This window comes from Podarcis liolepis (genome assembly GCF_965112155.1).
Source record: "Podarcis liolepis genome assembly, chromosome: 15".
NCBI classification, from domain to species: Eukaryota; Metazoa; Chordata; class Lepidosauria; order Squamata; family Lacertidae; genus Podarcis; species Podarcis liolepis.
This window is the reverse complement of record NC_139566.1, coordinates 22,353,519-22,380,893: the sequence shown is the minus strand read 5'-3', so window position 1 is coordinate 22,380,893 and position 27,375 is coordinate 22,353,519. Positions and strand designations below refer to the sequence as shown.

Here is a 27,375-nt window from a genome sequence, read left to right as displayed (position 1 = left end):
GCCGAAGAATGGATGCTTTTGAATTATGGTGCTGGAGGAGACTCTTGAGAGTCCCATGGACTGCAAGAAGATCAAACCTCTCCATTCTTAAGGAAATCAGCCCTGAGAGCTCACTGGAAGGACAGATTGTGAAGCTGAGGCTCCAATACTTTGGCCACCTCATGAGAAGAGAAGACTCCCTGGAAAAGACCCTGATGTTGGGAAAGATTGAGGGCACAAGGAGAAGGGGACGACAGAGGATGAGATAATTGGACAGTGTTCTTGAAGCTACAAACATGAGTTAGACCAAACTGCGGGAGGCAGTGGAAGACAGGAGTGCCTGGCGTGCTTTGGTCCAAGAGGTCATGAAGAGTCGGACACAACTAAACAACAACAACAACCTTATAATGAGTCAGGCCATTGGCCTATGCAGGTCAGTATTACCTGCACCTCAGAAGGTGGCAGGCTCTCCTTCATCAGAGGCTTTTAAACCGAGATTGGATGGCCATCGGTTGGGGATTTTTCAGTTGCAATTCCTGCTACCACAGGGGGTTGGACAAGATGAGCCTTGGAGATACCTTCCACCTCTACAGTTCTGTGATTCTGTGAGAGCGGACGTTGCTGTGACTCAGCTGAGCAGGCAGCGGAGAGAGCCAGGAAGAAGTTAACCAGGGCCCCAGGCGCCAAATGGGAAGCCCCCGCCAAGGCTGCTAAGCTGTCAGCCTGCCAGCCTTGCTCTCTCCTCCGTCTGCTAACAGAGATGCCTATTATTTTGCTGGCACCCTGGCCCTGGTTTGCATATTTCACTGATTCAGGTCACATCGCCGTACACACACATGCCACAGCCAACGTCTGTTGATATTCTCGGTCTCTCGCCCAGCTCCAGTTTGAGGTGAAAGCCTTCCTTATTAGCCAATTTGGATACCCATTTACTGTGAATTGCTCAGCCTGATTATTATTCATGAATGGATAAATCTGAAATCTCAGCTCCCTGCTACGCCATTTCTCCCTCTCCCGAATGAATACGCTTGGAGGGGAAAAACAGGGAGGCAGAAGTGCCGCTCGTTCTCCGGGGCGCAAGGGAGGAGGATGGCTTCTTCCCCGCAGCCCCAAATGGGGGGGGGGGGCAATAAACCATATGGGATCCGATGCCCCCCCCCACTGAGAAACACATGGATTTTTAACCCCCACCCCAAACGTAAAGGGAAGCGGCATGGCAAAATGCATGTTTGCTCCTAACTTGGCAGCAAGGGCAAAGGAGCTTCCTGGATATATAACCCGAGGTTTGGAAATGAAGGTACTGTCTCTGTGCACCTGATGCCTCCCTGCAGGAAGCACAGGCAGCTGGCCTGTAATCCAATTAACACAGCCCCTTGTTTAAACTTCCCGCTCCACCCCCCCTTTTTATTTTTGAAAGGACAACCTAAGACATGGCCATTCTCAAAAGGACCACCTGAGGCGCCTCAGACTCCTATCGCAGAGGTTGTGTGTGATCCGTGCTGCGCCTGCCCTCTGATTTTTCGAGTCAAGGCGTTGGTGTTAACTTTCCAAATACCAGGAAGGAGATCCTCAGGCCTATTACAGTCATATCTTGAATCCTGAACACTTTGCAAGTTGAACGTTTTGGCTCCCGAATGCCGCAAACCCGGAAGTGAGTGTTCTGGTTTGCGAATGTTCTTTGGAACCCTAACGTCCGATGCGGGTTCCATGGCTTCCGATTGGCTGCAGGAGCTTCTGGCAGCCAATCAGAAGCTGCGCTTCTGTTTCTGAATGTTTTGGAAGTCGAACAGACTTCTGGAATGGATTCCATTCAACTTCCAAGGTACGACTGTATTATCCTCAAGCCTGTTGTTGTTGTTGCTGCTGTTATGCCTGAACAGGACTCAAGGCAGCTAACAGGTAAAATAGGAACAGCTAAAACATGGGGGGGGGGGGGAGAGGAGAAGCAAACATTTTTAAAAACCTAAACATTAATAAATTCAGAACTCTCTCTCTCTGATTTTTAAAGCTTAGTTAATTACAGTGGTACCTCGGGTTACATACACTTCAGGTTACATACGCTTCAGGTTTCAGACTCCGCTAACCCAGAAATAGTGCTTCAGGTTAAGAACTTTGCTTCAGGATGAGAACAGAAATCGTGCTCCGGCGGTGCGGCAGCAGTGGGAGGCCCCATTAGCTAAAGTGGTGCTTCAGGTGAAGAACAGTTTCAGGTTAAGTACGGACCTCTGGAACGAATTAAGTACTTAACCCGAGGTACTACTGTACAATAAAAACAACACAGCACCAGTCCTTTCCTTAGAAGACCAAGTCCCCCAAAGCCGGCTGCAATAAAAAAAGTCTTCATCTGGCAGCAGAAGGACAAGGGGGGAGCAGAGTCTGACTTCCCTAGGGAGGGAGTTCCACAGTCTGGGAGCAGTCACCACGAAGGCCTTGTCCTGCAGACACCTTGAGCCTGCCTGTGAGGGTGGCAGGATACAGCCCTCTCTAACTGGCTATTGGAACTCTCCCCAGGACATACCCCATCTCCCCAGACCACATACATTTCCCCAGCCTTGCTTTCTATCCTCTCTTAGTAAGAAGGTAAGAAGAGCCTGCTGGATGAGGCCAATGGCTCAGCAAGTCCAGCATCCTGCTCTCTCGGTGGGCCCAGCAAATGCCTTTGGGGGCCCGCAAGCAGGACCCAAGCACAAGAGCATTCTCCCCTTCCTGTGGTTTCCAGCAACAGGTATTCGGAAACCTCTGGCCATGAACGCCGAGCACAGCCATCATGGCCAGTCACCACGGATAGCTTTGTTCTCTATGAATTTGTCCAATCCTCTTTAAAACCATCCAAGTGGGTACTCCTGTGGGAGTGAGTTCCGCAGATTAACTATGCACTGCATGAAGCAGTCCTTCCTTTTATCTGTCCTGAACTTTCCGACACTCAGCTTAATCAGATGTCCACGAGTTCTACTGTTATGAGAGGGGGAGAGAAAAACTTTTTCTCTACCACTTTTTCAAATCTTGCTGGGTTGTCTCCTGGCTTACCTGGATGGAGAGAGAGAGAGGAATGTGTACAGAAGCCAGTCAACTGTACAAAGGGGGCAGCCAGCACATTATTTGCTTTCCCCACTTTTGCCTACGGCTATGCCCACCAATGCAGGCGCCCTGCTGCTTACTGGAGCTACTGCACTGATCCCCAACTGCCTCCTCCATTGACCAAGCAGCAAGTAGGTGGGAAAAGATCTCTCTCTGCCTGAGGCTCTGGAGGGCCACAGACAGTCAGGCATAAGACGAGCCCTGCAGGATCAGGCCCAAGGCTCATCTGGTTCCAGCATCCTCTTCGCACCGTGCCCAACCAGGTGCCCGTGGGGAAACCCTTGAGCAGGACCCGCGAGCAACAGTGCTCTCCCCACTTGCGACCCCCAGCAACTGCTGCTCAGAGGCAGGCAGGCTATCTCGGTGGATGCAGAACATAGTGGATGGGGCTAGTAGTCATCACAGACAGCCTCCTCCTCCATGAATTTGTCTAATCCTGTTTCAAAGCCACTCAGGTTGATGGCCATCACTGTCTCCCCTGGAGTTTCATTGTCCACAAGTCCTTGTGTTATGCAAGAGGGAGGAAAGCTTTGCCCTATCCTACCTTCTCTGCACCAGGCACCACGGGATTAAAGACCATCTGAAGGTGATTCAGAAACTTCAGCAAATTTAGACAGCCCAGTTGCTCACTAGACATGCTTGGACTGCAACGATATTGCCCCTAATCAACAACTGCCATCATCCGATAATCACGAGTCCTTCCCTGGCTGACGAACAAAAAAAGGTAACTCCTCGACCTCCACCACATCTTTCCCACCTCTGGAAGGCAGCCCTGTGGAGGGAAGTTTTTAATGTCTGGTGTTTCATGGTTTCATGGCGCTTTTATGTTTTGCTGGAAGCTGCCCAGAGTGGCTGGGGCAAGCCAGTCAGATGGGCAGTGTATAAATAATGAAATAATAATAATAATAATAATAATAATCCATCTTCCATTATGTTTTACCTTCCTGCTCGTCTCACTGAAAACAGGAGGGAGGATTTTTAATAATTCCAGAGGTCCGTTAACGACAGGCAGATGTAAGTCTAAAAGACTCCTTTATTCTGGATTGCCTCAAGCAGGTGTGGGGAACCTTTAGCCCTCCAGATATCTCTTCCGAACGTAGCAATAACCCTTCTCTTTCGAGTAATTAATAACAACAACAACAATCACTGAAACAAACAAGCCAACTGGAGTGAAAAATGTGAAGGGGCAAGATTCAGCCTTCCAGGTATATAAAAGTGAATTATTGTTATTATTATTATTACTACTACAACAACATTAATAACAACAACCTGCACTGCCTCAGTGTTATCTTCAATACAAGAAGAAAAACAGCCAACCAGCCAGTGCTCTACTACTTAAAAACTCTTAATTAAGATTGAAGTTTCACCCACTCTGGTGTAATTAACGAATTAACTTGCAATTCCCTCCCCCACCACTAAATTCAGTGTGATTAGAATATTTTGGGGGGAGGAGGAGCAGGAGCAGCATTTATTTATTTAAACCCGCCCCCCCCCCGCCCCCAAAACTCATCACGGAGGCCAGAGTCTCCTTTTGACAAAGAAATTGTCAACAAGTGGTCCTTGCAGCTGTGTCTGCAATTGTCCATCAGAAGAGATTCCTTTTATACTCGTAACATTATTAGGACAAAACAAAACACTTTTTTTAAAAAAAGCCCCAAACAAACTCCTGGTGAAAGGAGATAAACATCATTATTGAGGGGTGTGTGTGTGTGGTTTGAGATATTAAAAGTCTCCATCAAGGCTGGAAAAAGGGGGGGGGGAATGGAAACAAAAACAAACCCAATTGCGTGCTGCGGGTGGGGAGGGGGAAATCAAACGGTTAAATTGATTTTCATAAAAATGCAAACTTCAGAAAGCGCTCTCTGTTCTCTTCAACCCCTCCCTCCTCGCCACCCCCCATCCCAACCTCTGGTGCCTTTGAACATCTGACTGGCAAGCATTTCATATTTCAATCTCAGCAGAACAAATTGAATTAGATGTTGAAACCAAGCTCGCCTCTGTACGCGAAAGCCTACCTGCTCTGCCTGCACTAATCCTTTGCCTTGGTACTGCAGGGGAGGCAGCTGGGGGGGGGGGGAATCCACCCTGCTATGGAAGACAGTATGGGGAGGGGAGATACATGCTGCCTGTGGCTGAACACTTTTGCTGCATGCTTGTTAGGGGTGTCCGTCTCACTCGTTATTATCCATGAGCATCACTTGCAGCTGGCAGCGCTGGAGTGGGAGGCCGGGAGGCCAACAGTAGGTGGCGCCAGAGCCAATGACAGGCACAGCCAACTCAATCCTAGATGGGTTGCCTGCATTTGTATCTCCAAGGTAGCGTACATGGTTCTCTCTCCACCTCGTCATTTAATCCCCACAACAAGCCTGTGGGGTAGGTTAGGCTGAGCGGCAGGCAGGGACTGGACCCTTCCCCAAGGTCCCCTAAGAGAGCTCCGCGGCCAAGAGGGGATTTGAACTGCTCTCCGAGGCGCTAATAGACCACTCTCCACTCTTGCCATTTATATGGGAGCCAGGGCTAGGCGATATCTGGTTTTCAACACTGCGGTATATCACCAGCTGAACATTGTGATATACTGATATATCATGATGTCTGAAATAAGGATGGAGCTATGTAGAGGCATTGGCTGGCTTCATGGTTTTTGCGACAATGTGATTTTTGCATCACACACACACACACACACACACCCCCTCACACCACGATTCACAATATATTGCCAGGTCAAAAATTATGAAACCAGTATCACAATATGGACTTGAAACTTTTTTTGAACTATCTATTGATACATCACCCAGCCCTAAGAGGTGCATTCATTTCAGTACATGATTCTCAGTGAGGAATTGCCACCAACACCAGTTCAAGATTGACCTATGTTACATAGTGTGTTGACCAGAGTTGGCCACTGTGGTCCCCCCTTTGGATGACTCCAACTCCTATCATCCTTGACCATTAGGGCTGATGGGAGCTAGAGTCCAATGACACTTGGAAGGCACCATGTTGGCTGCTCCTGGTGTAAACCCAGAGGGAGGGAGGTCAACAGTAGGTGGCGCCAGAGCCAATGACAGGCACAGGGAATGAAATTCTAGTTTTGTCCCCATCCTCCTCCTCCTCCTCCTCCCTGCTGAATTATATACCTCCTGGACTGCTTGCAAGTAAGAAGGCAGGCAGGTGGGGGCTGTCTGAGAGCAGACTACTAGCCATGATGGGTACATTCTGCGCCCAATGCTACTAAATACCAGTTGCTGGAGGGGAGGAATTGTTCTCATGCTCAGGTCCTGTTTGCAGGTTTCCCAGAAGCATCTGGCTGGCGACGGTGAGAAGAGGATGCTGGGCTAGATGGACCTGATCCAGCAGGGCTCTCCTTGAGATGTTCTTGAGACTGAGCTTGGTGGAACAGTGGCCCAGGAGCCCAAATGGACCAATCATCTCCACCGCTTACAAGGGCCAGAGGCTTGTGACTCAACTTCCTCTGGTGTTTTCTCTTGAAATTTAGCATGGTGCAAAATTAGCAGTGCCTACTGATGTACAGAAATGCCTGTGAGAGTATGTGGGCTGTTGTTGTTGCTGCTGCTGTTCTAAAACAGGGATGTCCAACCATGATCAACAGCTCGATCCCCGGGTGATAGCAGTTGATCGTGGTCTCATTTTCCTCTGCCGGGGAAAAAGAGCACGATTGCATTCACGCACGGTTGCAAAAACGGAAGGTGGAGTTATCACTGCTGGTGAGTTTGGCAGAACTCTGGCGCCCCCCTCTAAAAAAAAAAGCTCAACAACTTTGGGTGTCCCTCCCCCAGCATCTCCACCAAAAAACAAAACAAAACAAAAACTTTGGGTGTGTCCCCCCATGGGTTGATCACTGCTAGTTTTTTCCCCCCAGGAGTAGATCGCAGTCTCTTGGGAGTTGGATGTCCCGGTTCTAAACCAAGGAAACATTTTGTCCCCGAAAGTGGAAAGAATTATCCCAACTATTTGGGGGAGGAAAAGATCTTTTACATACACTTGGCAAACAAAGCAGGCTTCGCTGAGAAGCGAGCAAACTCTGTCCTTAAGAAACAAGAAGGCCAAGGATCATAATGCATGTTGGTGCAGCAACGGCTTTAGACCTGGTCTTTAGGAGAATGTTTAGGGGACGCATGTGGTGCTGTGGTCTAAACCACAGAGCCTAGGGCTTGCCGATCAGAAGGTCGGCAGTTCGAATCCCCATGATGGGGTGAGCTCCTGTTGTTCGGTCCCAGCTCCTGCCAACCTAGCAGTTTGAAAGCACGTCAAGTGCAAGTAGATAAATAGGTACCGCTCCAGTGGGAAGGTGAACGGCGTTTCCATGCGCTGCTCTGGTTTGCCAGAAGCAGCTTAGTCATGCTGGCCACATGCACGCTGGCTCCCTCGGCCAATAAAGCGAGATGAGTGCCGCAACCCCAGAGTCGGTCACGACTGGACCTAATGGTCAGGGGTCCCTTTACCTTTAGGGGAATGTTGGATCAGCCTACATCACCCCATCCATAAGTACATAAGCAAAGCTCTGCTGGATCAGGCCAATGGCCCATCTAGTCTGGCATCCTCTTCTCACAGTGGCCAACCAGACGCTTGTTGCAGGACCTGAGCACAAGAGCTCCTCTCCCCTCCTGTGCTTTCCAGCAAGTTGCGTTCAGAAGCATCGCTGCTTCTGACTCCTGCTTTCTATGGCTGTCGTCAAACCTCTGCGATGGTTCAGAGTTCCCCACCTCTCCCCCTTTGAGCAGCAGAGGTGCCATCACTGATCTGCATGGAAGATGGTCGCAATGGTGCAAGGAGCCCCTCCGCCAGCACCCACATTACCCGAGAACATGTGCCCTCCCTCCCTCCTGTTCCTGGCCTATTGCTGCGCGGCACTCTTGCTGACGGGCCAAGCAGTGGGGCGGCCGCAACTCACTCCCCCCCCCCCGGCAGATTACTGGGCTTTTTTTTTTTTTGGGAGACCCCTGGGCGGCGGGGAAGCCTCTCAAGTGGCGGCTCAGGGCTCCATCTGGCCAACAATTGCCTCTCGAATACACCTGCCTCCTTGGTGGGAGGCATCGGGGGGCTCTTGTGATGAAAGGGAAGCTGCCGGCTAATCCCCGCCAGGTTAAGTCGCAGCCACCTTCCCACTGCGCTTCTGGAATAAGCACAGAGCCTCTGGAAGAGCTCTTAATTTCAGGGTGCCTCTGGATGCCTCTGACTCTGACATCTTCCTCTGGAGAGCACAGCTTGGATTCGAGGAGGGGGGGTGGGAAGAGAGTGGAGGGAGGGCAGCAGCCAATCTTGATGAGGGCCAGCGCTCAATGCCAGCAGCAGCAGCAGCCAGAGGGAAGGCTTGGGGAACGTCCAGGGTGGCCAAAGATCTGAGAGCAAAACACTGCCTTCTGGCCTGTGAGGAGGCTTCCGTGAATGAAGGCAGGCCTTTCACCATAAGCCCAATCAGTGGCCCAGATTATGAGGCTTGCCCACATGGGCGTAGCCAGGGGGGTGCAGCTGCCCCCCCTCCAAACCAAGTACAGTGGTACCTCGGGTTACAGACGCTTCAGGTTACAGACTTTGCTAACCCAGAAATAGTACCTCAGGTTAAGAACTTTGCTTCAGGATGAGAACAGAAATTGTGCTCCGGAGGTGCGGCGGCAGCGGGAGGCCCCATTAGCCAAAGTGGTACCTCAGGTTAAAAACAGTTTCAGGCTAAGAACAGACCTCCAGAATAAATTTAAGTTATTAACCTGAGGTACCGCTGTAAATCAATAAAAATACTTACCGTATTTTTTGCTCTATAAGACTCACTTTTTCCCTCCTAAAAAGTAAGGGGAAATGTGTGTGCATCTTATGGAGCGAATGCAGGCTGCGCAGCTAACCCAGAAGCCAGAACAGCAAGAGGGATTGCTGCTTTCGCTGCGCAGTGATCCCTCTTGCTGTTCTGGCTTCTGGGATTCAGAATTTCCCCCCCTCTTGTTTTCCTCCTCCAAAAACTAAGTGTGGTCTGGTGCGTCTTACAGAGCGAAAAATACGGTAACTAACTAACTGACCAACCGAGTCGCAGATAGCTCGGTTCTGCCCTCCCCAATCATATATCCTGGCTATGCCCATGCTTGCCCACATGTCATGGTTCTGCAGCAGTCCAGGATGAAATGGCAAGATTCAGGACAGGTGAAAGCAGATATTTCTTCATGCACTGCACAGTTAAACCGTGGAACTCACTCCCACAGGAGGCAGTGACAACCAACACTCTGCAGGGCTCTGCTCTGCCTCCACCGTCGGAGGCAGCGATGCTTCTGAATGCCAGAAGTTGGAAACCACAGGAGGGGAGGGACTCTTGGGCTCGGATCCTGCTTGCTGGTTTCCCAGAAAAGGCATCTGGCTGGCCACTGTGAGAACAGGATGCTGGACTTGATGGGCCACCGGCCTGATCCAGCGGGCACTTCTTATGTTCGATATTTATTGAATTTACACCCTGCCCTTCCGTCCCCCGCAAGGAGGCAAACAGGCACACAATTCAAAAGCAACCTAAAACAGCTAAGACGTTATAACTTAAGACACCTAAATATGGTAGGGGAGAACAGCACTCTCCCAACCTTGCAGTCCCCCTCAGGGTGGGGTGGGGGCCTGAAGGAAAACAGCAAGCATGACTTCCAGAATCCAGACCCTTAGTTCTAGAGAGAAGGAATGGTTTCTTCTGCTTTCTTCAATTGTCGATCAGAGGAGCTTGGCCCACTAGGGGGAAATTGGACAATGCCCCACCACATTCAGACTGTCCTCAACCAGCCCCCACTTGCCTGCCTTCTTAACTGCAACCAGCCCTGGGGGCAGGCTTATTATTTTTTGAATTTATATACCACCCTATACCTGGAGGTCTCAGGGCGGTTCCGGAGGTCTCAAGGCTGTTAGCTTCCTCCTCCTCCTCCTTAATCTCCAAATTCTCCTTTTTTAATTCAACAGGGAGAAGGATATGCGGACAAAAGTAGGACCTGCTTGTTATGGGCTCTGGCTATTGTTGGCTCTAGCCCCACCTACTGGTGGCCTTCCTCCCTTCTGCCCAATCGGAACCATCCACCATTGCCTGTAAGTCTGGGGTGCCCTACTTTAAGCTGAAGCCTTGTTGCTCCAGGTCAAACGCATCCTTCCAAACATGCCTGGCTCACGGGACTCTCTCCTCTGCCATCCTTTGTACTTGCCCACATCCACTTTCGCCCCCAGTCCTGTCCCCCTCCCAAAAGGTTGCCCATAGGGGAACACAGCCCTTAGGCTTCAAAAAGACTGTTGACCTATTAGCAACATTATCTCCCACGTTCCCTCCAGGAGCTTAATCTGACGTTCAAGATTCCTCTCCCTTGCATCTTTATATTTCACAACGACCCTACGAGCTAGGTTAGGCTGAGGGGCTGAGACTGTGGCCCCCAGGTCACCCAGCATGCTTCACAGCTGAGCAGGGACTTGAACGCTAGTCTTCCAAGGTCCTAGTCCAGTGCTGCGACAACTACACCTTACTACACCCACCAGGCCTTAGCGGAACAATAGGAACAAAAGAGGTTTACAACTGGATGGAGGATCCTCTTTTACGTCTTCTTTCAAATAACCTTCCCTGTGATCAAGTTAACAGTAGAGAGGAAGAAAGAGAGACCCCCTCCCCTTACCTCATCGTTCTGGGGCCAGTGGCATTAGCTGCTTTCCTCACCCCCTTCATCCTCCAGCTTCTCCAGGATTTCTTCCAGAACAGCTGATCGCTTTGTTTTCTTCGCTGCCGGGGAATCTGCAAAGGGCCAAGCGAGAAAAAGTTGAGGTTGTGTTGAGGGGGAAGCAGGCAGCTGTCGCTTTGTGCTCCCAGCAGCCAATCGGCATGAAGACATTCCAGGTAGGACTGGGAATGTGTCCCACCTGAAACCTTGTTCTCTGGCAACACAAAGTTGGGTGGGACAATTGCCTGGCTCACTAGAAGACAGCTTCCTTTCCATATGCTCTGCCAACGAGCTGCGGCTCTTCCCAATGGGGCACAACCCACCAGAATATTCTCCTGCGAAGATCCCCACATCTGTTATGGATGTTTGGCAACTGTGACATATGTAACATGACCTCTGGAGCTTTTTATTCATTGAGGAGGTCATGATGTGCTAACTGGTCCTAACCCCAACCCCAACCTTTTCTGTGTTTTATACAGTGGTACCTCGCAAGACGAATGCCCCGCAAGACGAAAAACGCGCAAGATGAAAGAGTTTTCCATTTTTTGAGTCTTTCCAAAAGATGAATTTCCCTATGGGCTTGCTTCGCAAGACGAAACGTCTTGCGAGTTTGTTTCCTTTTTCTTAAAGCCGCTAAGCCGTTAATAGCCGCTAAGCCACTAATAGCCGTGCTTCACAAGACGAAAAAACCGCAAGACGAAGAGACTCGCGGAATGGATTAATTTCGTCTTGCGAGGCACCACTGTATTCTATGGATTTTCTAGCAAGAATCTCCAGAAGAGCACACATGATTGTTTTCTCTGTCTCCCCCTCCCCCAGTGTGAACAAATGAATCAATTTATTTCGTCCGCTGACCAGAGTTCTCTCCCAGCGAAGCTCTCAGCAATCACTTCTTGCTGCAAGGGCAGCAAGGCGATGCCACTGCACAAAGACCGCCAGAAACCGAACCTGCCGCGGCGTAATGAGAGCACGGTGGCGGCAGCTGATGGCGGTGGTGGGAAGAATGGGGAGCTGGTGTGCAGATGCAGGGAAACCCCCAGGCAAGCGATCCAGGCTGTGGCTCTAAATGCGGGAGAGGAAGCAGCTCCCCATCCCCCCCCAATTCAGGTGGGGGTGGTGTCGGTAACATGGCAGGAACTGAGGCAGAAGGGTCACTGAGGCCGGTCCCCTCCTGCCGCGGCTCTCTCCGCAAGGCTGCTCCAGCCAGCAATCAGAAAAGACCCTCCAGGCAGTAACAGATGCTGCCGCCGCAGCCCAAATGTGGCCACCTCTGGGGCTGCGGAAGGGCAAGGCATGGTGGCTGCAGCTAAGGATGTAAGGAAGGTCCCCGTGGGGTCAGGCCAGAGGCCCACCTAGCTGGCGCTCTGCCCACCAAGTGCCACGCAGGAGCTTGCAAACAGGCCACAAGGGCAAAGAGTTTATCCTGCAGAGATGGTGGTGTTCAGAGCTGCACTCTGCTTTTCCCTGACTCCGACGGCTATGCCCTGTTGGAGGCAGCAAATGCTTCTGAATACCAGCTGCTGGAGACCGCAGGAGGGGAGAGGGCTCTTGGGGGTCCTGCTTGGCGGCTTGCTGCAGGCATCTGGTTGGCCACTGTGAGAACCGAATGCTGAACAATGCTGGGCCACTGGTCTGATGCAGCAGGCTTGCGCAATTCCGCTGCAGAGCCGCACCAGGATTTCCCTGGCTATGGCCTCGCGGTCCTGCCTTTATCTTTAGGTGGCTTTGCCAACTGCCTCAGAGCAGCCCACGAGGAGCGTTTAAGATGCAAGAGGAAAGAATTGCTCCCCGCTCTGACTGCTCACTGCTATGAACTTGAAATATTTCGCAGGCACCATGCACACTTTTCTCAAAGGGGTGGGACGGGACCTTTCAAAATCACCACTTTCCGGAGGGGAAACTGAGGAAGGAGCTGACGAACCGGCTGGGTCGTAAAGCGGAAAAGAAGAGGAAACGTATTCCTGCCCCCCCCCCCACCTGAACAACAGCCATTAGCACCACAACCACATTGCAGAATAGCAATGTAGAGCCCCACTAAGTATAATTAATGCCCAAAGGAGAACCTTCTGGCAGTTCCCTCACTACGAGAAGTGAAGTTACAAGGAACCAGGCAGAGGGCCTTCTCGGTAGTGGCGGCCGCCCTGTGGAATGCCCTTCCATCAGATGTCAAGGGAATAAGCAACTACCTGACGTTTAGAGGACATCTGAAGGCAGCCCTGTTTAGGGAAGTTTTTAATGACTGATGTTTTAATGTATTTTTAATCTTTGGTTGGAAGCCTCCCAGAGTGGCTCGGGAAACCCAGCCAGATGGGCGGGGTAGAAATAAATTATTATTATTATTATTATTATTATTATTATTATTATTATTATTATTATCATCATCATCATCATCATCATCATCATCATCCTCCTCCTCCTCCTCTTAGCATCTCTTGCCTCACTGTGACGCCTCTGGCTTTCTTGCCTTCTACCCCCGCCGTACTTTCCTCTGCTTACTCCGTCTCCATTTCCTTTTGTTTCTCAGCAGATTTTTCTTTACCCCTCTTTTCTACCAACACCTTAGAGCTTCTTCCTGCCTCTAGACTCTGAGAGCCGCCCCCTCCCTGCCCAACATTTATTGCATGCTTTGCCCACATTCCATGACTAGCCCTTCCCCTGGAGACTGTTCGTCAGAATTTCCGTGACCTCACACTATTTCAACCAATCCTGGGTGCTAATGGGCAGAATAGGGGGAAATGAAGTCTCCCCACTCCTTCACCAAACTAAGTTTGGTTTAACTTCTGCAGGGCAAGTGTCAGTCATGGAATGTGGAAAGAGCATGCAAGAGGTGGCAAACAGGCTTCTTTTGGGGGAAACCTCATAGAGCCTAGGGAAAGGAAGGAAAACCAAGCAGTTGGCAGAGGAGTAAAGGGGAAAACACAAAGCCATATATACATATTTTCTACAGATATCTCCTTTACTATTTCCCAAACTCAGAGAAGGATCAAGTGAACAGCAGAGGCTCACTGTGAACATTCCTTGCAAAACACGCCCCCCCTTCTGCACTTCCTCCGCAATTTTAGAAAGCAGCTCTCCATGTGGGGAACAGCTGTTCAAAGCCCGATCTCAGCCATCAAAACACCCATCTCAAACAAACAAATAAAATGTACTTGCAGGACTCGGGGAGAGGGTGTAAAATAAACACATAGGACAAGCTGCTGCATTTACTTTTAGCATTACAGCTGCTTCCGAAGATAAACAACAAGTAAATGTCACAAAACATCAATACGGGAGAAATTAACCTGACAAAAGCCGTGCTTTCCCCTGCTCCGTCCTCGACCAAACAATTTTGCATTTCTGGAGTCCCCCCATCTAATGATTTTTTTTATTTTTCCAATTAATTCCTTGACAGAATGCCAGGACCAAGTTGTACTTCTGCTCTTGTACTTTTTACAAACGTTGCGGGAGATGGAATAGGCGGCGGGTGGGGGGGGGGAGAGTGACAGGAGCCCTTCCTATCCCACCAACGACTTGACGTAGCTTTGTCCAAGTGTCAGAGCTGAGAGCCAGGGAAGGCGTCATTTGGAGACAGGTGCCCACACCTGTTTCGAGGCTGGGACAAGATTACGATTTGGCTGCATGCATTTATTTATTTTTTAATGGAGGTAAAAGTAATGTCTTGTCTCTACAGATTTGCTAACTCGCTAAAAAATAAAAATCAGATTGGGGGGCTAGGTGGGTGGATTTTCATCTAGTCCTTCTTTCTTCTTTGGCGATCACTTGTAGCAGAGTAAGATTGTCTTCCATAAACACGGTTTTAACAATGAGTCCATAAGTGACTTTGGAGGCCAATTCTTCTTCCTCCTAGCATGTTTCTCCCTTGCGTCCTGAGTTCAAGTGTCTTCAAAGTCCATGACACCTTTGGTAAAGGCTGTTCTCCAACTGAGGTGCTCGCAGGCCAGTGTTTCCCAGTTGTCAGTGTTTATACTACATTTTTAAAGATTTGCCTTGAGACAGTCTTTAAACATCTTTTGTTGACCACCAGCATTACACTTTCCATTTTTAAGTTCGGAATAGAGTAGTTGCTTTGGAAGACGATCAACAGGCATCCGCACAACATGACCAGTCCAATGATATTGAAGACTCATTGCTTCAACACTGGTGATCTTTGCCAGCATCCTGTTCTCATGGTGGCCAACCATAAGATGCTCGTAGAGAACCTGCAAGCAGGATATGAGCCCAACAGCACTCTGCCCACCTGAGATTCTTGGCCTAGCGCCTATGACAGTGGAGGCAGAACATAGCCACTGTGGCTCATAAAGGTAAATGGACCCCTGACCATTAGGTCCAGTCGTGACCGACTCTGGGGTTGCAGCACTCATCTTGCTTTATTGGCCGAGGGAGCCGGTGTACAGCTTCCGGGTCGTGTGGCCAGCATGACTAAGCCACTTCTGGCAAACCAGAGCAGCACATGGAAACACTGTTTACCTTCCTGCCAAAGCGGTACCTATTTATCTACTTGCATTTTGATGTGCTTTTGAACTGCTAGGTTGGCAGGAGCAGGGACCAAGCAACGGGAGCTTACCCTGTTGCTGGTATTCGAACCGCCACCTTCTGATCGGCAAGTCCTAGGCTCTGTGATTTTTTGATAGTTTGCTTTCTTTCTCTTGTTTTGCACTTTTTGCTGTTGTTAACAAATCAATAACTTTAAAAAAGAAGTTTCTTAACAACTCTTTGTGCAAATTATGTACACGGCGAAAAATGAAAACAGGGGACTCACCACAGGTTACAAAACTTTCTGGTTAACCATCTATCACCTTCCTATACCCATGATCCGGGATAAGAACTTGTGCTATTTGATTGTTATTCTGCATGCATTGCCTAAACACTGGCTTCTGGGTTACAGTTATTTATCTGCAGGGTGCGTTTGTTTATTTTTTAGCTGAGTTCCCTTACTTTTTAAAAAATAAAAATTAAACTTTTTTTGTCTGGGTGTGCTGGAACGGATATACGCCCAACGGCTCAACCAAAAATCCACCTATATCCGTAATCAATAAAGTTGTGGCCGTTGCTACTCCAGATCATTGTCTGCTTATGTTTATTAATCACATCTTACATTTAACCACTGCCTGGTAGGGGGCTGTGGCACTGCGACTGGGCCCGCAATAAACTAACTTCCTTTTTGGTGAGTTCCCCCGCCTTTTTTCCAGAAAAAGCATTGTTTATCTGTATGATGTTGCTATATGTCGAAAGAATTTAATAAAAATTGGGGGGGGGGGAGAGAGAGAGAGAAAGAAACAACACAACACAACCAGGCTTGGATGAAGCACTTCTGGCTAAATCTGCTCTCATCATTTCAGCACCTGACATATGAAACAGAGACACCCCCGCCTCCCCACATCCTGGACCCCCACGACCTCCCAAGCTTTCCATTTGCGTCTCGTCCCACCCCCCTCCATCCAAGGCGTGCTCGCTTCCCCCCCCCACCCTCCATCCCAAGCCTCAGCCGGGCCTGAAAATTTCCCCTCCTGTCAGTTTAATTCTTTGATCGATGGGGAAGAGCAGGATGCTTGGCCTCGCGCAGCTGGCCTCCCAAGTTACCCCTGGCAGGAGACCGCCGGCCCTGCTGGTGACGGCTGAGTGAAATGTTTGTGGAGCGCACGGAACACAAGTCAATAGTAATTTAGCGGGATTGGGAGCGGGCACCTCCTTCGCACGAACCGCGGCTCCCGAGAGGGGGGAAGTGTGCACAGGATTATTACTGACTCACTCGGAAATATTTCCAAAACAAGCCTCCGATTAAAGGGGGTGGGGGGGTGGGGAGGAAGGGCGGGGGGGGGGCCACAGGAGCTGGCGGCTGCCGTGCTCGGCACTAAAATGTCTCGCAAACCCATCACGGAGCTCGCAAGCGGAGAGAGGAAAATTCAGGCAGTCACGAAGGAAGCTGGTTGCTCAGCTTGGGAGCAGAAGGAATGGGCGAGGCCCAGGATTTGGAGGAAGCCTTGCTGGGTTCTGGAAGGGATAGCGGTGCTCTTGAGAGGCCTTGCTATCCGGAATACGGACGGTAAGGCTGTCCGGGATCACTAGGTACAATGGTTACGCTCTCCCTCCTGTGTCAGAGGTAAGATGTCTCCAAATACCAGCTACAGTGGTACGTCTGGATGCGAACGGGATCCGTTCTGGAGCCCTGTTCGCATCATGAGCAGAATGCAACCCGCGCTTCACCGCTTCTGCACATGTGCGTGAAATCATTCTGAGCGTCTGAACATGCAGCGAAACCAGGAAATAACCCGTTCCATTACTTCCGGGTACTGCGGGACACAACCTGAAAAGACATAACCTGAACTGAATGTAACAAGAGATATGACTGTACAGTGGTACTTCAGGTTACATATGCTTCAGGTTACAGACTCCGCTAACCCAGAAATAGTGCTTCAGGTTAAGAACTTTGCTTCAGGATGAGAACAGAAATCGTGCTCCGGCAGCACGGCGGCAGCTGGAGGCCCCATTAAAGTGGTGCTTCAGGTTAAGAACAGTTTCAGGTTAAGTACAGACCTCCAGAACGAATTAAGTATTTAACCTGAGTTACCACTGTACTGGGAATTGCAATTGTGTTGCTCAGGTTCCGAAGCTCACTGGGTGACAACTGCCACCAGCCATTGGCTCTCAGTGCAACCTGCCTCACAGGGTTGTTGTGGTGATTAAATTGGGGGGGGGGGAGACCACACACACCACCTTGAGCTCCTTGGAGAAAAGGTTATAAATGGGTTATAAATGCAATAAATAAATAGATGAAGAAAGCAAAGTTCCCATTCATGAGACCAAGGAGATGCAGCAAACCGAGCTCTTGCAATGCCAACGTTCAACAGAAGTCAGGTTACGCCAGCGAGGCCAACGAAAGGTACTTGGGGACGTCACTTTTGGAAAGCGTGGAAGGGACACAAGGTGCTCCAAGGCAAGATTAAGAGACATTGAAGCCAGTGCCTGCAACACGATGAGAGGAACTTGACACTGACTTCAACAACAGACAGGTACGGCTCAGGAGGACAGCATCTGGAGGTGGGTCTCGCACCAGTAGCCTTCGCCGTCGAGAAAAGTCATGCGTGTAAGGATTTGCCAGTATTTTGTTTAAGAATATATCCCCCGCTTTAGTATTAAAGAAAAACGCTTAAGTGGCGTACAAAACTCGGTGCATAAAATCAGCAGTGCAAAAATATTGATTGCCACATCATTATAGCAGCGGATAAAACACAAAGCCCAAAACTGCTAAGCACGGGAGCCCAGCTTCAGTGACCAGATTCAGCACCTTGGGGGCAGGGGAAAGCCTGGGTAAATAAAAAAGTATTTAAAAGACAATGCAAAGCAAATTAATAGAGGGGGAACCCTGTATGGCGGAACAGAGAGAGCACTGGGAAAGTCAGCCAGGAAAAAGGAGTCAAGTTTTTACAGGATAACCACATATTCAGATAACACAGTCGGGATATATATCAAGTTCGTTGGAAAGGCAGAGGAAAACGATAATGGCTGCTTTGAAGCTGAGGTTGCCAAGGAGGTCCACAGGGGCACAATTCCTCTCTTGAGAGTCTACATCCTCTGAGCATCCCCCAACCCATTCACTGCCACCTTCGTCAACACCCAAAAGAAATGCAAAAGCTGCAAAGTGGATTCCCCCAAATTAGGGTTGTCGTGATGTGGACAGTTCATGGCTTATCTGCATCAGAGGTGAAGACCCTCAGGCCTGGGGTTCTGGCCAGCCTTTGGAATGGTACCCATCCTCCTGAGGATACACCCCATCACTGTCCCTGCTTTGCACTCTGATGCTTTTAACTGGCTGGAATGACTCCTTGTCCTGTGTGAGTGTCTGGAGGAGGTTGGAGGTAGCAGCTAACAGATTGAGGTTGAATCCTGACAAGACAGAAGTACTGTTTTGGCGGGACAGGGAACGGGTGGGGGTGGAGGACTCCCTGGTCCTGAATGGGGCAACTGTGCCCCTGAAGGACCAGGTGCGCAGCCCAGGAGTCATTTTGGACTCACAGCTGTCCATGGAGGTGCAGGTCAATTCTGTATCCAGGGCAGCTGTTTACCAGCTCCATCTGGTATGCAGGCTGAGACGCTACCTTCCCGCAGACTGTCTCGCCAGAGTGGCGCATGCTCTAGTTATCTCCCGCTTGGACTACTGCAATGTGCTCTACGTGGGGCTACCTTTGAAGGAGACCCAGAAACTGCAACTAATCCAGAATGCCGCAGCTAGACTGGTGTCTGGGAGTGGCCGCCGAGACCATATGACACCGGTCCTGAAAGACCTACATTGGCTCCCAGTACATTTCCGAGCACAATTCAAAGTGTTGGTGCTGACCTTTAAAGCCCTAAACGGCCTCGGCCCAGTATACCTGAAGGAGCGTCTCCACTCCCATTGCTCAGCCCGGACACTGGGGTCCAGCTCTGAGGGTCTTCTGGTGGTTCCCTCACTGTAAGAAGCGAAGCTACAGGGAACCAGGCAGAGGGCCTTCTCAGTAGTGGCGCCCGCCCTGTGGAACGCCCTCCCACCAGATGTCAAGGAAATAAACAACTACCTGCCGCTTAGAAGACATCTGAAGGCAGCCCTGTATAGGGAAGTTTTTAATGTTTTATGTTTTATTGTGTTTTTAATATTCTGTTGGGAGCCACCCAGAGTGGCTGGGGAAACCCAGCCAGATGGGCAGGGTATTATTATTATTATTATTATTATTATTATTACCCTTGAACTGTGGTGATGCCTCTTGCATCCCGGGGTGGAGATGGGTCACGTCTGCTTTTGCCACAGCCACTGCTGGCATGCGGACCCCAGAAAGCCACCTGTGAGAAAACACGGCCCTTGGGCTGGGGGTGGAAATCCCTCACTCCAGATAAACCCTGGGGAAAGAGCTATGGTTCCAGAGACCCTGCCTATGTGCTGCCCACTCCAGTAAAAGACAATCCTCAGCCTCAAGGAAAGCAGATCGGGGCTTGCTCCCTTTTTGTCCATGGAAGCCAGCCCTTCTGGGACAAGTGGCACGCTGCCAGCTGCAGAGGTCGCAGCGTCCAAGGTGAGTGGATAAGTGCACTGACCTTCTGCATGGAGTGGTCTGCCAGCAACAAAAGGGACCGGCGATGGAAGGAGGGGGCCGGAGAGGAAAGGCAGAGAGGAGCATGTAGCCAAATACTAAAACCCATTTCCTCCGACCCGAGAGAACAGCAAACAAAGATTTTTCGAGCAGATACCTCCGGCACCATTATGCTCTGTCCAACGGGTTTCTAGGTACTGCAGCCGGGAAATGGGGGCTGAAAGCCTCTCTCTGCTGCGGGCCTGCTGTTTGAAATGCCCTCTGGATGAATAGCACACAGCTAGCAGCGTTCGCTCTCTGCCCCCGCTTGCACTTGGCTTTTCTGCCAGCATCTTTCTCTCCCCCCCCAAAAAACCCCCAAACAAACACATCCCCAGAAGCATGTTCCCTCTTTGCCGGCTTGGAGAAGTGAGGGACAGACACGAGAAATAAAAATAAATAGTAGTCTAGGCTTTGGCGGAGGGGGAAAAGGCGATGCATACAATTAGTTGTTTGCAAATGTGTAAAACCTCATCAGGAAAGGGAGTGAGTTGTTTCCTGCCTTTCAAAATCAAAAGCACTGGTTTCAGAAATGCATTCAGCACTCCATAGTCTGCGGGGGTTTGCTTCTGTTGCTCTATGCATACCTCAAGGCCGGCCCTACCATTGGGGGAACATTAGTGGGGGACATTTGGCCCATCAAATGTTGCTGAACTACAATGCCCAACATTGCTGGCCACTGGCCATGCTTGGTAGAGCCGAGAGAAATGGCCATTCATACGGAGGACCAAAGGCTCCCCACTCCTGCGTTAGGAAAAGTGAGGTGGCTGCCTCAGGTACGATAAGCTGGGGGGTCGGGGTGGGCAGGGAGTGGTGGTGCAGTGTCAGAGAACAGAGCTCTGGGCACAGTGCATGGGTTGGCCTGTTCACCCTAAGCCAGTCTGCTGTCTTCAGGTATGGTGGAGGATGCTGCCTGATTGTAATGACGTCAGGTGTTTTAAAGAATTGTCCAACCTACCTGTCAAAGTCAGCCCATAGGGCTAGCAGGGTGGAAGGAAGATAGCGACTAAGCAGGATTGAGCTCTCTGCCCATCAGCTAATGTGCAGGTAGTTCAATCCTGCATTCTGCAAGGTGCAAGTGCGCTAGTGAGTTTGCTGCAGGGAACTTGCTCGTGTACCTGAAACAAACAGGACTGAATTCTACACCCGCCATCTTTTGAACAGGGAGTTCCAGCCTGCTTTCCGCAGGGATTGTGTATGCGATGTGTGGTTTGGGGGGAAAGGCTCTGTGGGCCATGTAGAGAGGCGTGGTGAGCCAATTCTGACTTGCAGGGGAGAGGTTCTCAACCCCTGGCATTGGATAAATTGATTCTGAGTGACCCCCCCTAGGCCTCATCTATCCAAGATCCTGATTCCGTTTCAACACCTTCCTCGATCTTGTGCGGATTCTCTCAACCTCAAGTCTGCAGTGGTGGGGTCCCAACGTTTACAACAACATGTGTGGATCCCTTTTTCAGCCCGGGGGCCACATTCCCCTTTGGGCAAACTCCCAAGGGCTGTGTGTTGGTGGTGGGCGGGGCCAGAGGCAAAAGTGGGTGGAGCAAGAAACACAAAATGTTATCTTTGCGGTTTCAGAGCAGGCCCCTCTGCATCCTCCCTCCAGACAAGCAAGCGACTTGACATCAGCTCTTTTCCGAGAAGTGCAAAGTGGGCAGGGGGAGATTGAGCCAAAGGAAGACCATTGATCTACGTCTTATTCCCAGTGCTAGGTTGGGGGGGGACAGGGGACGAGAGCCTTACACTAATATTTGCCAACCAGTACATTTGCACCTGTCAATGCTTGTCGATAGCTGCGTCGGACAGCAGTTTCCGTCTCTGGCTTGTCAATGCTGGGACTCTGATCCAAAGAGACTAATCCACTGCTCCTCAGAGGAGCCTTCTCCCTTTCAGTAGGATTGCACATCCCTCTCAACAGAGGCAGCACAGCAGAAGCAGCGGCTAACCAGAGGGAGCTATGCGGGGCTTTGTGAATCCAGGTTTCAGGGCCCTCTTTAGGAAGAGAAGGGAGAACTTGGTGGTGTAGTGGTCAGAGCATGGGGAGGCAACCTAAGGCCCGGGGGCCGGATCTGGCCCAATCGCCTTCTAAACCCGGCCCGTGGACAGTCCAGGAATCAGCGTGTTTTTACATGAGTAGAATGTGTCCTTTTATTTAAAATGCATCTCTGGGTTATTTGTGGGGCATAGGAATTCATTCATTATTATTTTCTCAAAATATAGTCCAGCCCCCCACAAGGTCTGAGGGACAGTGGACCGGCCCCCTGATGAAAAAGTTTGCTGGCCCCTGGGTTAGAGTGTTGGACTAGGATCTGGGAGAGAGAAGGGTTCATATCCCCACTCAGCCAAGAAGCTGGCTGGGTGCGACCTTGGCCCAGTCCCTGCCTCTCTCAACATAACCTACCTCACAGGGTTGTTGTGAGGATGGGATGAGATGGGGGAGAAGCCTTGAGATGAGATGATTAGATGGGAGAGTACAACTGCAGCCGTTGGCAGGCAAAATGGGGCCAGTGAATGGGACCCATCTGCTACAAATACAGTCATACCTTGGAAGTCGAACAGAATCCATTCCGGAAGTCCGTTCAACTTCCAAAACGTTCAAAAACCAAATCACGGATTCTGGTTGGCTGCAGGAAGCTCCTACAGCCAATCAGAAGCCCCGTAAGCCCCGCCCGACGTTCGGCTTCCAAAAGAACGTTCACAAACTGGAACAATCACTTCCGGGTTTGCGGCATTTGGGAGCCAAAACGTCCGAGTTCCAGGGCATTCGGGATTGAAGGTACGACTGTACTAGAAGCCTGGCACAGGAATGCAGGAGGCTGCCTTATACTGAATCAGGTCATCTTGGTCAACGGCCCACACTGACTAGCAGCAACTCTCCGGGGTTATACTGAGTCATACGCTTGGTCCATCTAGCTCACTATAGTCTGCACTGACCGGCAGTAGCTCTGCCTGTCTGGTTTCAGGGGTCACTCCCGAAATGAAGATGCTGGGGATTGAATTTAGGACCACTAAGCTGCAGCCACCCCCCCCCCGAATATCCACGTGCACAACCTAATTTGAGCTACGGCAAAAGGGCAATAGGGTTGGGGCAAAGCTTGAACAAGTTGAGAGAAGAACCATTCCTTATGAAGAACAGTCGAGGGAGCTGGGTATATTTAGCCTGGAGAAGAGAAGACTGAGAGGTGATATGATAGGTCTGAAGGTCTATCCCTTGGGAGATGCAGCAAGCTTGTGTTCTGCTGTTCCAGGAGGTAGGGCCCAAATCAAGTTACAAGAAAGGCAATTTCGACAATACACTAGGGAGAACTGTCTGACAGTAAGAACTGTTCAACAGTAGGACAAGCAGCCTCAGAAGGTGGTAGGATTCTCTGTCAGTGGAGGTTTTCAAACTGAGGTTGGGTGGCCTTCTGCCAGGGATTCCTTAGCTATGATCTCTGCATTGCAGAGGGCTGGACCAGATGACCCCCATGGGTTTCCTTCCAATTCTACAATTCTGTGATTTCATTATTCTAGGTGCAACAATCTATTGCCACAGCTCGGCCCTGACAGACAATGGCTTGCAGGTTACAAAAAAAGCGGTATACAAATTCCACTAAATAATAATAATCATCATCATCATCAGTGGAAACAAAATCAACAGAAATGACAACTGAAATAGTAGATATGTGCTACAGTACCGTGAAAGTGCTCCGCCGTTTTCCGCCTCAGGGCCTCCACTGTTTCCTCCGAGTCAGCCCATTCCAAGACCAGCCTCCTGCCGTACAAATGAGTGCTGTGGCAGAGGGCGTTGAAGGCTCTCTGTGGGAAAAGGAAGCAGGAAGGACGCTGTTCAGCTTGTTTTAAAGAAAAGTTGTCACCACTGCACCTCTCTCGTTCTGCCCTCCCCACAAATGCAGAGGTCTACGGAGCCCCGGTGTGCACCGAGTTTCCTCGGTAGGGGAACCGAATTGGTTCGGCTGGGCTTCCTGGTAAAGGAGCATTTTCAGAGAGACGAGATCCATCACAAACTGAGCCATGTGGAAGATAAAGGGGGTGCATTTTTTCCTAAAAGGGAGTTTTCTGATAGCATCTTCCCCCAAAAGTAAATGTACGTGGTTGGAAGATAGGGAGAGAGGCTGGAAAGCTAGCTGCTCAATGCACAATATAAAGCTTGCTGCTTGAGACAAAAGGGAAAGCTAGCTGCTCAAGATACAACAGAAATGCACCCACTGCCAATACAATAGATATCTACATTGATGTCTGAGATGTCTGAGCTAGATGTCTGCACTGAGTGACAGTGGCTCTCTGGGGTTTCAGACAGGGGTCTCTCTCAGCCCTACCTGGCAATGCCTTGGACTGAACCTGGGACCTTCCGCATGCAAAGCAGATGTTCTAAACCAGGCCCAGGCAAACTTGGCCCTCCAGATGTTTTGGGACTACAACTCCCATCACCCCTAGCTAACAGGACCAGTGGCCAGGGATGATGGGAGTTGTAGTTCCAAAACATCTGGAGGGCCGAGTTTGCCTATGCTTGTTCTAACCACTGAGCTATGGCCCTCTCACTAGGATACACCTCATCCTGGTGGACAGCATAAGGAAGTGCCTTGGACCACCCAGCTTAGTAGTGTCTGCACTGACTGGCAGCAGCTCTCAAGTGTTTCAGACTGGGGACATTCCTGGCCCTACCTGGAGATGCCACCTGGGACGTCTGGGACCCAAGGCAGGTGCTCTACCACTGAGCTATGGCCCTGGTCCTTCCCTTGGGCAGAGAGGACTCCTGCTTTTCTGCTGGAAGTTCTCCCGAGCCCAAGGGTGGAAGAGTCTTTGATGGGAGAGCTGCCACTGGAACATCCATCTCAGAGGCGGCCAGGCCTCACATTGTGTCATCAGGAAGATGGTGGAGTTTATCACAGAAGTGATGGGGTGATTTGAGTCATTTCTTGCAGACAACATGACTATAGGTGGGCAGAAAAGGAGCTAGCTGGGGCTTGAAGGAAGAGGCCTTTCCTGGAAATGGAAACTGTAGAGAAGGCCTTCCCTGGGCATTGGAAAGGGTGCCTTTCCTTGACACTAGCTGTGTCCTCTTCCGGAGAATGAAAATACTTTTTTTTATTTGCTTAAGGTTACCTTCTCCTGCGGTTGACATTCCTTGCAATGCCGCAAGCTTACGGTTGTTTTTATTTGCTGCTGCTGTTGTGTGCGTGTTTCTAAATGCCTATTTTCACACCGAAATGTTACCCAATTAGCAGCGCAATGTGTTGGCTTAAATAAACACCGCTGTGGGGTGGAGGGAGAGGAGAGGAGAGGAGAGGAGAGGAGAGGAGAGGAGAGGAGAGGAGAGGAGAGGAGGAGCCAGCTACAGGGAGTTGCAATAGCTGTTTACGTTGGCAGAAACCGTCGTCGTCCCGGCCCTGGCAAGCAACTGTGGCTCTAATTGTAGGCTCTCGTCTACTAATTTGTACTTTTTTAATTTCACACTTCCCAGCGTCGCGTGCGAGAGGGAGAGCACGCGAGGTTGCGTTGCGCAAACCTGCATGCACATGAAGCCTCGACAGCTGGGCGCCACCAGATTCTTGAGGTCTCACCCAGGCGGAGTGTCATGTCAGTTCCAAAGCCCTACCAGTTTCCATTCAGCTTTTCACAGCCTTAAGGACAGGTGGTAGGAATGCTTTTGGAACCATATTGCACCAGTGGCGGTGTAATGGTTAGCATGTTGGACTAGGACCTGCGGGAGCAGGGTTCAAATCCCCACTCGGCCACGAAGCTCACTGGGTGAACAAATAATATGTGTGACTCCATATTTAGCGAGAGCGAGAGCTAAACGGAGCTTCATGATGCCTCTGAATTTCCACCCCTGCTTGCAGAAAGGCGACAGACTTCTGGGAAATGATACATGATGAATTATAAAAAGATGTTTAAAATAGCCATTCCCAAGAGGCCTGAAGCATTTCTTCTGGGGATTATAGGGGCAGAGATTCCAAAAGATGTTTAGGTATGCTCCTACCATAGCCAGTATTCTGTATGTGCAGAGGTGGAAGGAAGTCTCAATGAAAGAAGAATGGATTTTAAAGTTAATGAACTGGGCGGAGATGGCAAAGTTGACAGCAAAAATAAGAGACCAAGAGGATGAGAACTTTGTCAAACAGTGGAGGTCCTTTTCAGACTACAGTGGTACCTCGGGTTACAGACGCTTCAGGTTACAGACTCCGCTAACCCCGAAACAGTACCTCGGGTTAATAACTTTGCTTCAGGATGAGAACAGAAATCGTGCGGCAGCGGTGCGGCAGCAGCAGGAGGCCCCATTAGCTAAAGTGGTACCTCAGGTTAAGAACAGTTTCAGGTTAAGAACAGACCTCCAGAATGAATTAAGTTTTTAACCCGAGGTACCACTGTATTTGAGAAAAGAACTACAGAAATGAAATCGTGAGCAGGATATTTGAATAATGGGCAAGGGAAGGAAAATAAATAAATGATTTTAATACAAGCTATAATACACAATAGAAAATAAGTGGCCGTTGTGGCAGCAGATAAAGGAATGCAAAAGGAACATCACAGAGCATAGCTGTCAACTTTTTCCTTTTTTTGCGAGGAATCCTATTCGGAATAAGGGAATTTCCCTTTAAAAAAGGGAAATCTTAACAGCTATATCACAGAGGGGGAAGACAAAATGTAAGAAATTATTATATTGAAAGGGAATTAAAGAATGTCAAACTTTGTGTAACCCCCCCTAAATAAATTATTATTAAAAAATGAATTTCCATTCCTGGGGGGGGGGGGGGTTGTCCTTTCCTTAATGTGCACATGTATTGGGTGTCAATCTACATGCAGTGCCCAGCTTCAAATATCTGGCTTACTGTTGGTGCTGAACATGCTTCATTTTTAAAAATGAAATATACGAAGCATCTGTAAACATGGGTGTACAAGCAAATCTCCACCTGTCAGCCTGTTCTGTCTGTAAGGTAAAGGTAAAGGGACCCCTGACAGCAAATGTCAGAATCTGGGTTAAAATCTGCTGGTTCAGGCCAGTGGGAAGAACACAAGAAGGACCCGAGCCACAAGAGTGATTCTTCCTGACTGTGGTTTCTAGCAATAGGTTCTTCTGAAGCATGACTTTCTCCAATGGCTTTCAATGAGGATTGGACAAATTCACGGAGGATAAGGCTATCGATGGCTACTAGCCATGATGAGGATGCTGTGCTTTGCATCCGTGTTTGGGAGACAGTCATGCTTCTGAATACCAGCTGCAGGAAGCCACCTGCTTGAGACCTTGCCATGGAAATCTTGTTAGCCACTGTGAGAACAGGATGCTGGACTAGATGGACCACTGGCCTGACCCAGCAGGTAAACGGTAAAGGGACCCCTGACCATTAGGTCCAGTCGTGACCGACTCTGGGGTTGTGGTGCTCATCTCGCTTTATTGGCCGAGGGAGCCGGCGTACAGCTTCCGGATCATGTGGCCAGCATGACTAAGCCGCTTCTGGCGAACCAGAGAAGCGCATGGAAACACCGTTTACCTTCCTGCCAGAGCAGTACCTATTTATCTACTTGCACTCTGACATGCTTTCGAA

General features: G+C 49.9%; 1 protein-coding gene across 1 annotated transcript in view; it reads right to left on the bottom strand.

Moving 5' to 3' along the window:
• The window catches only part of RBM19 (RNA binding motif protein 19), a 104,246-nt gene that overhangs the window by 2,530 nt on the left and 74,341 nt on the right, over positions 1–27,375 (bottom strand). The window contains exons 23-24 of the mRNA XM_083478525.1: positions 23,506–23,626; positions 10,689–10,804 (exon numbers count right to left, since the gene is read on the bottom strand). Of these exons, the coding sequence (XP_083334651.1) occupies positions 10,713–10,804; positions 23,506–23,626 (213 nt within the window). The 3' untranslated portion in view covers positions 10,689–10,712. The remainder of the gene's footprint in view (positions 1–10,688; positions 10,805–23,505; positions 23,627–27,375) is intronic.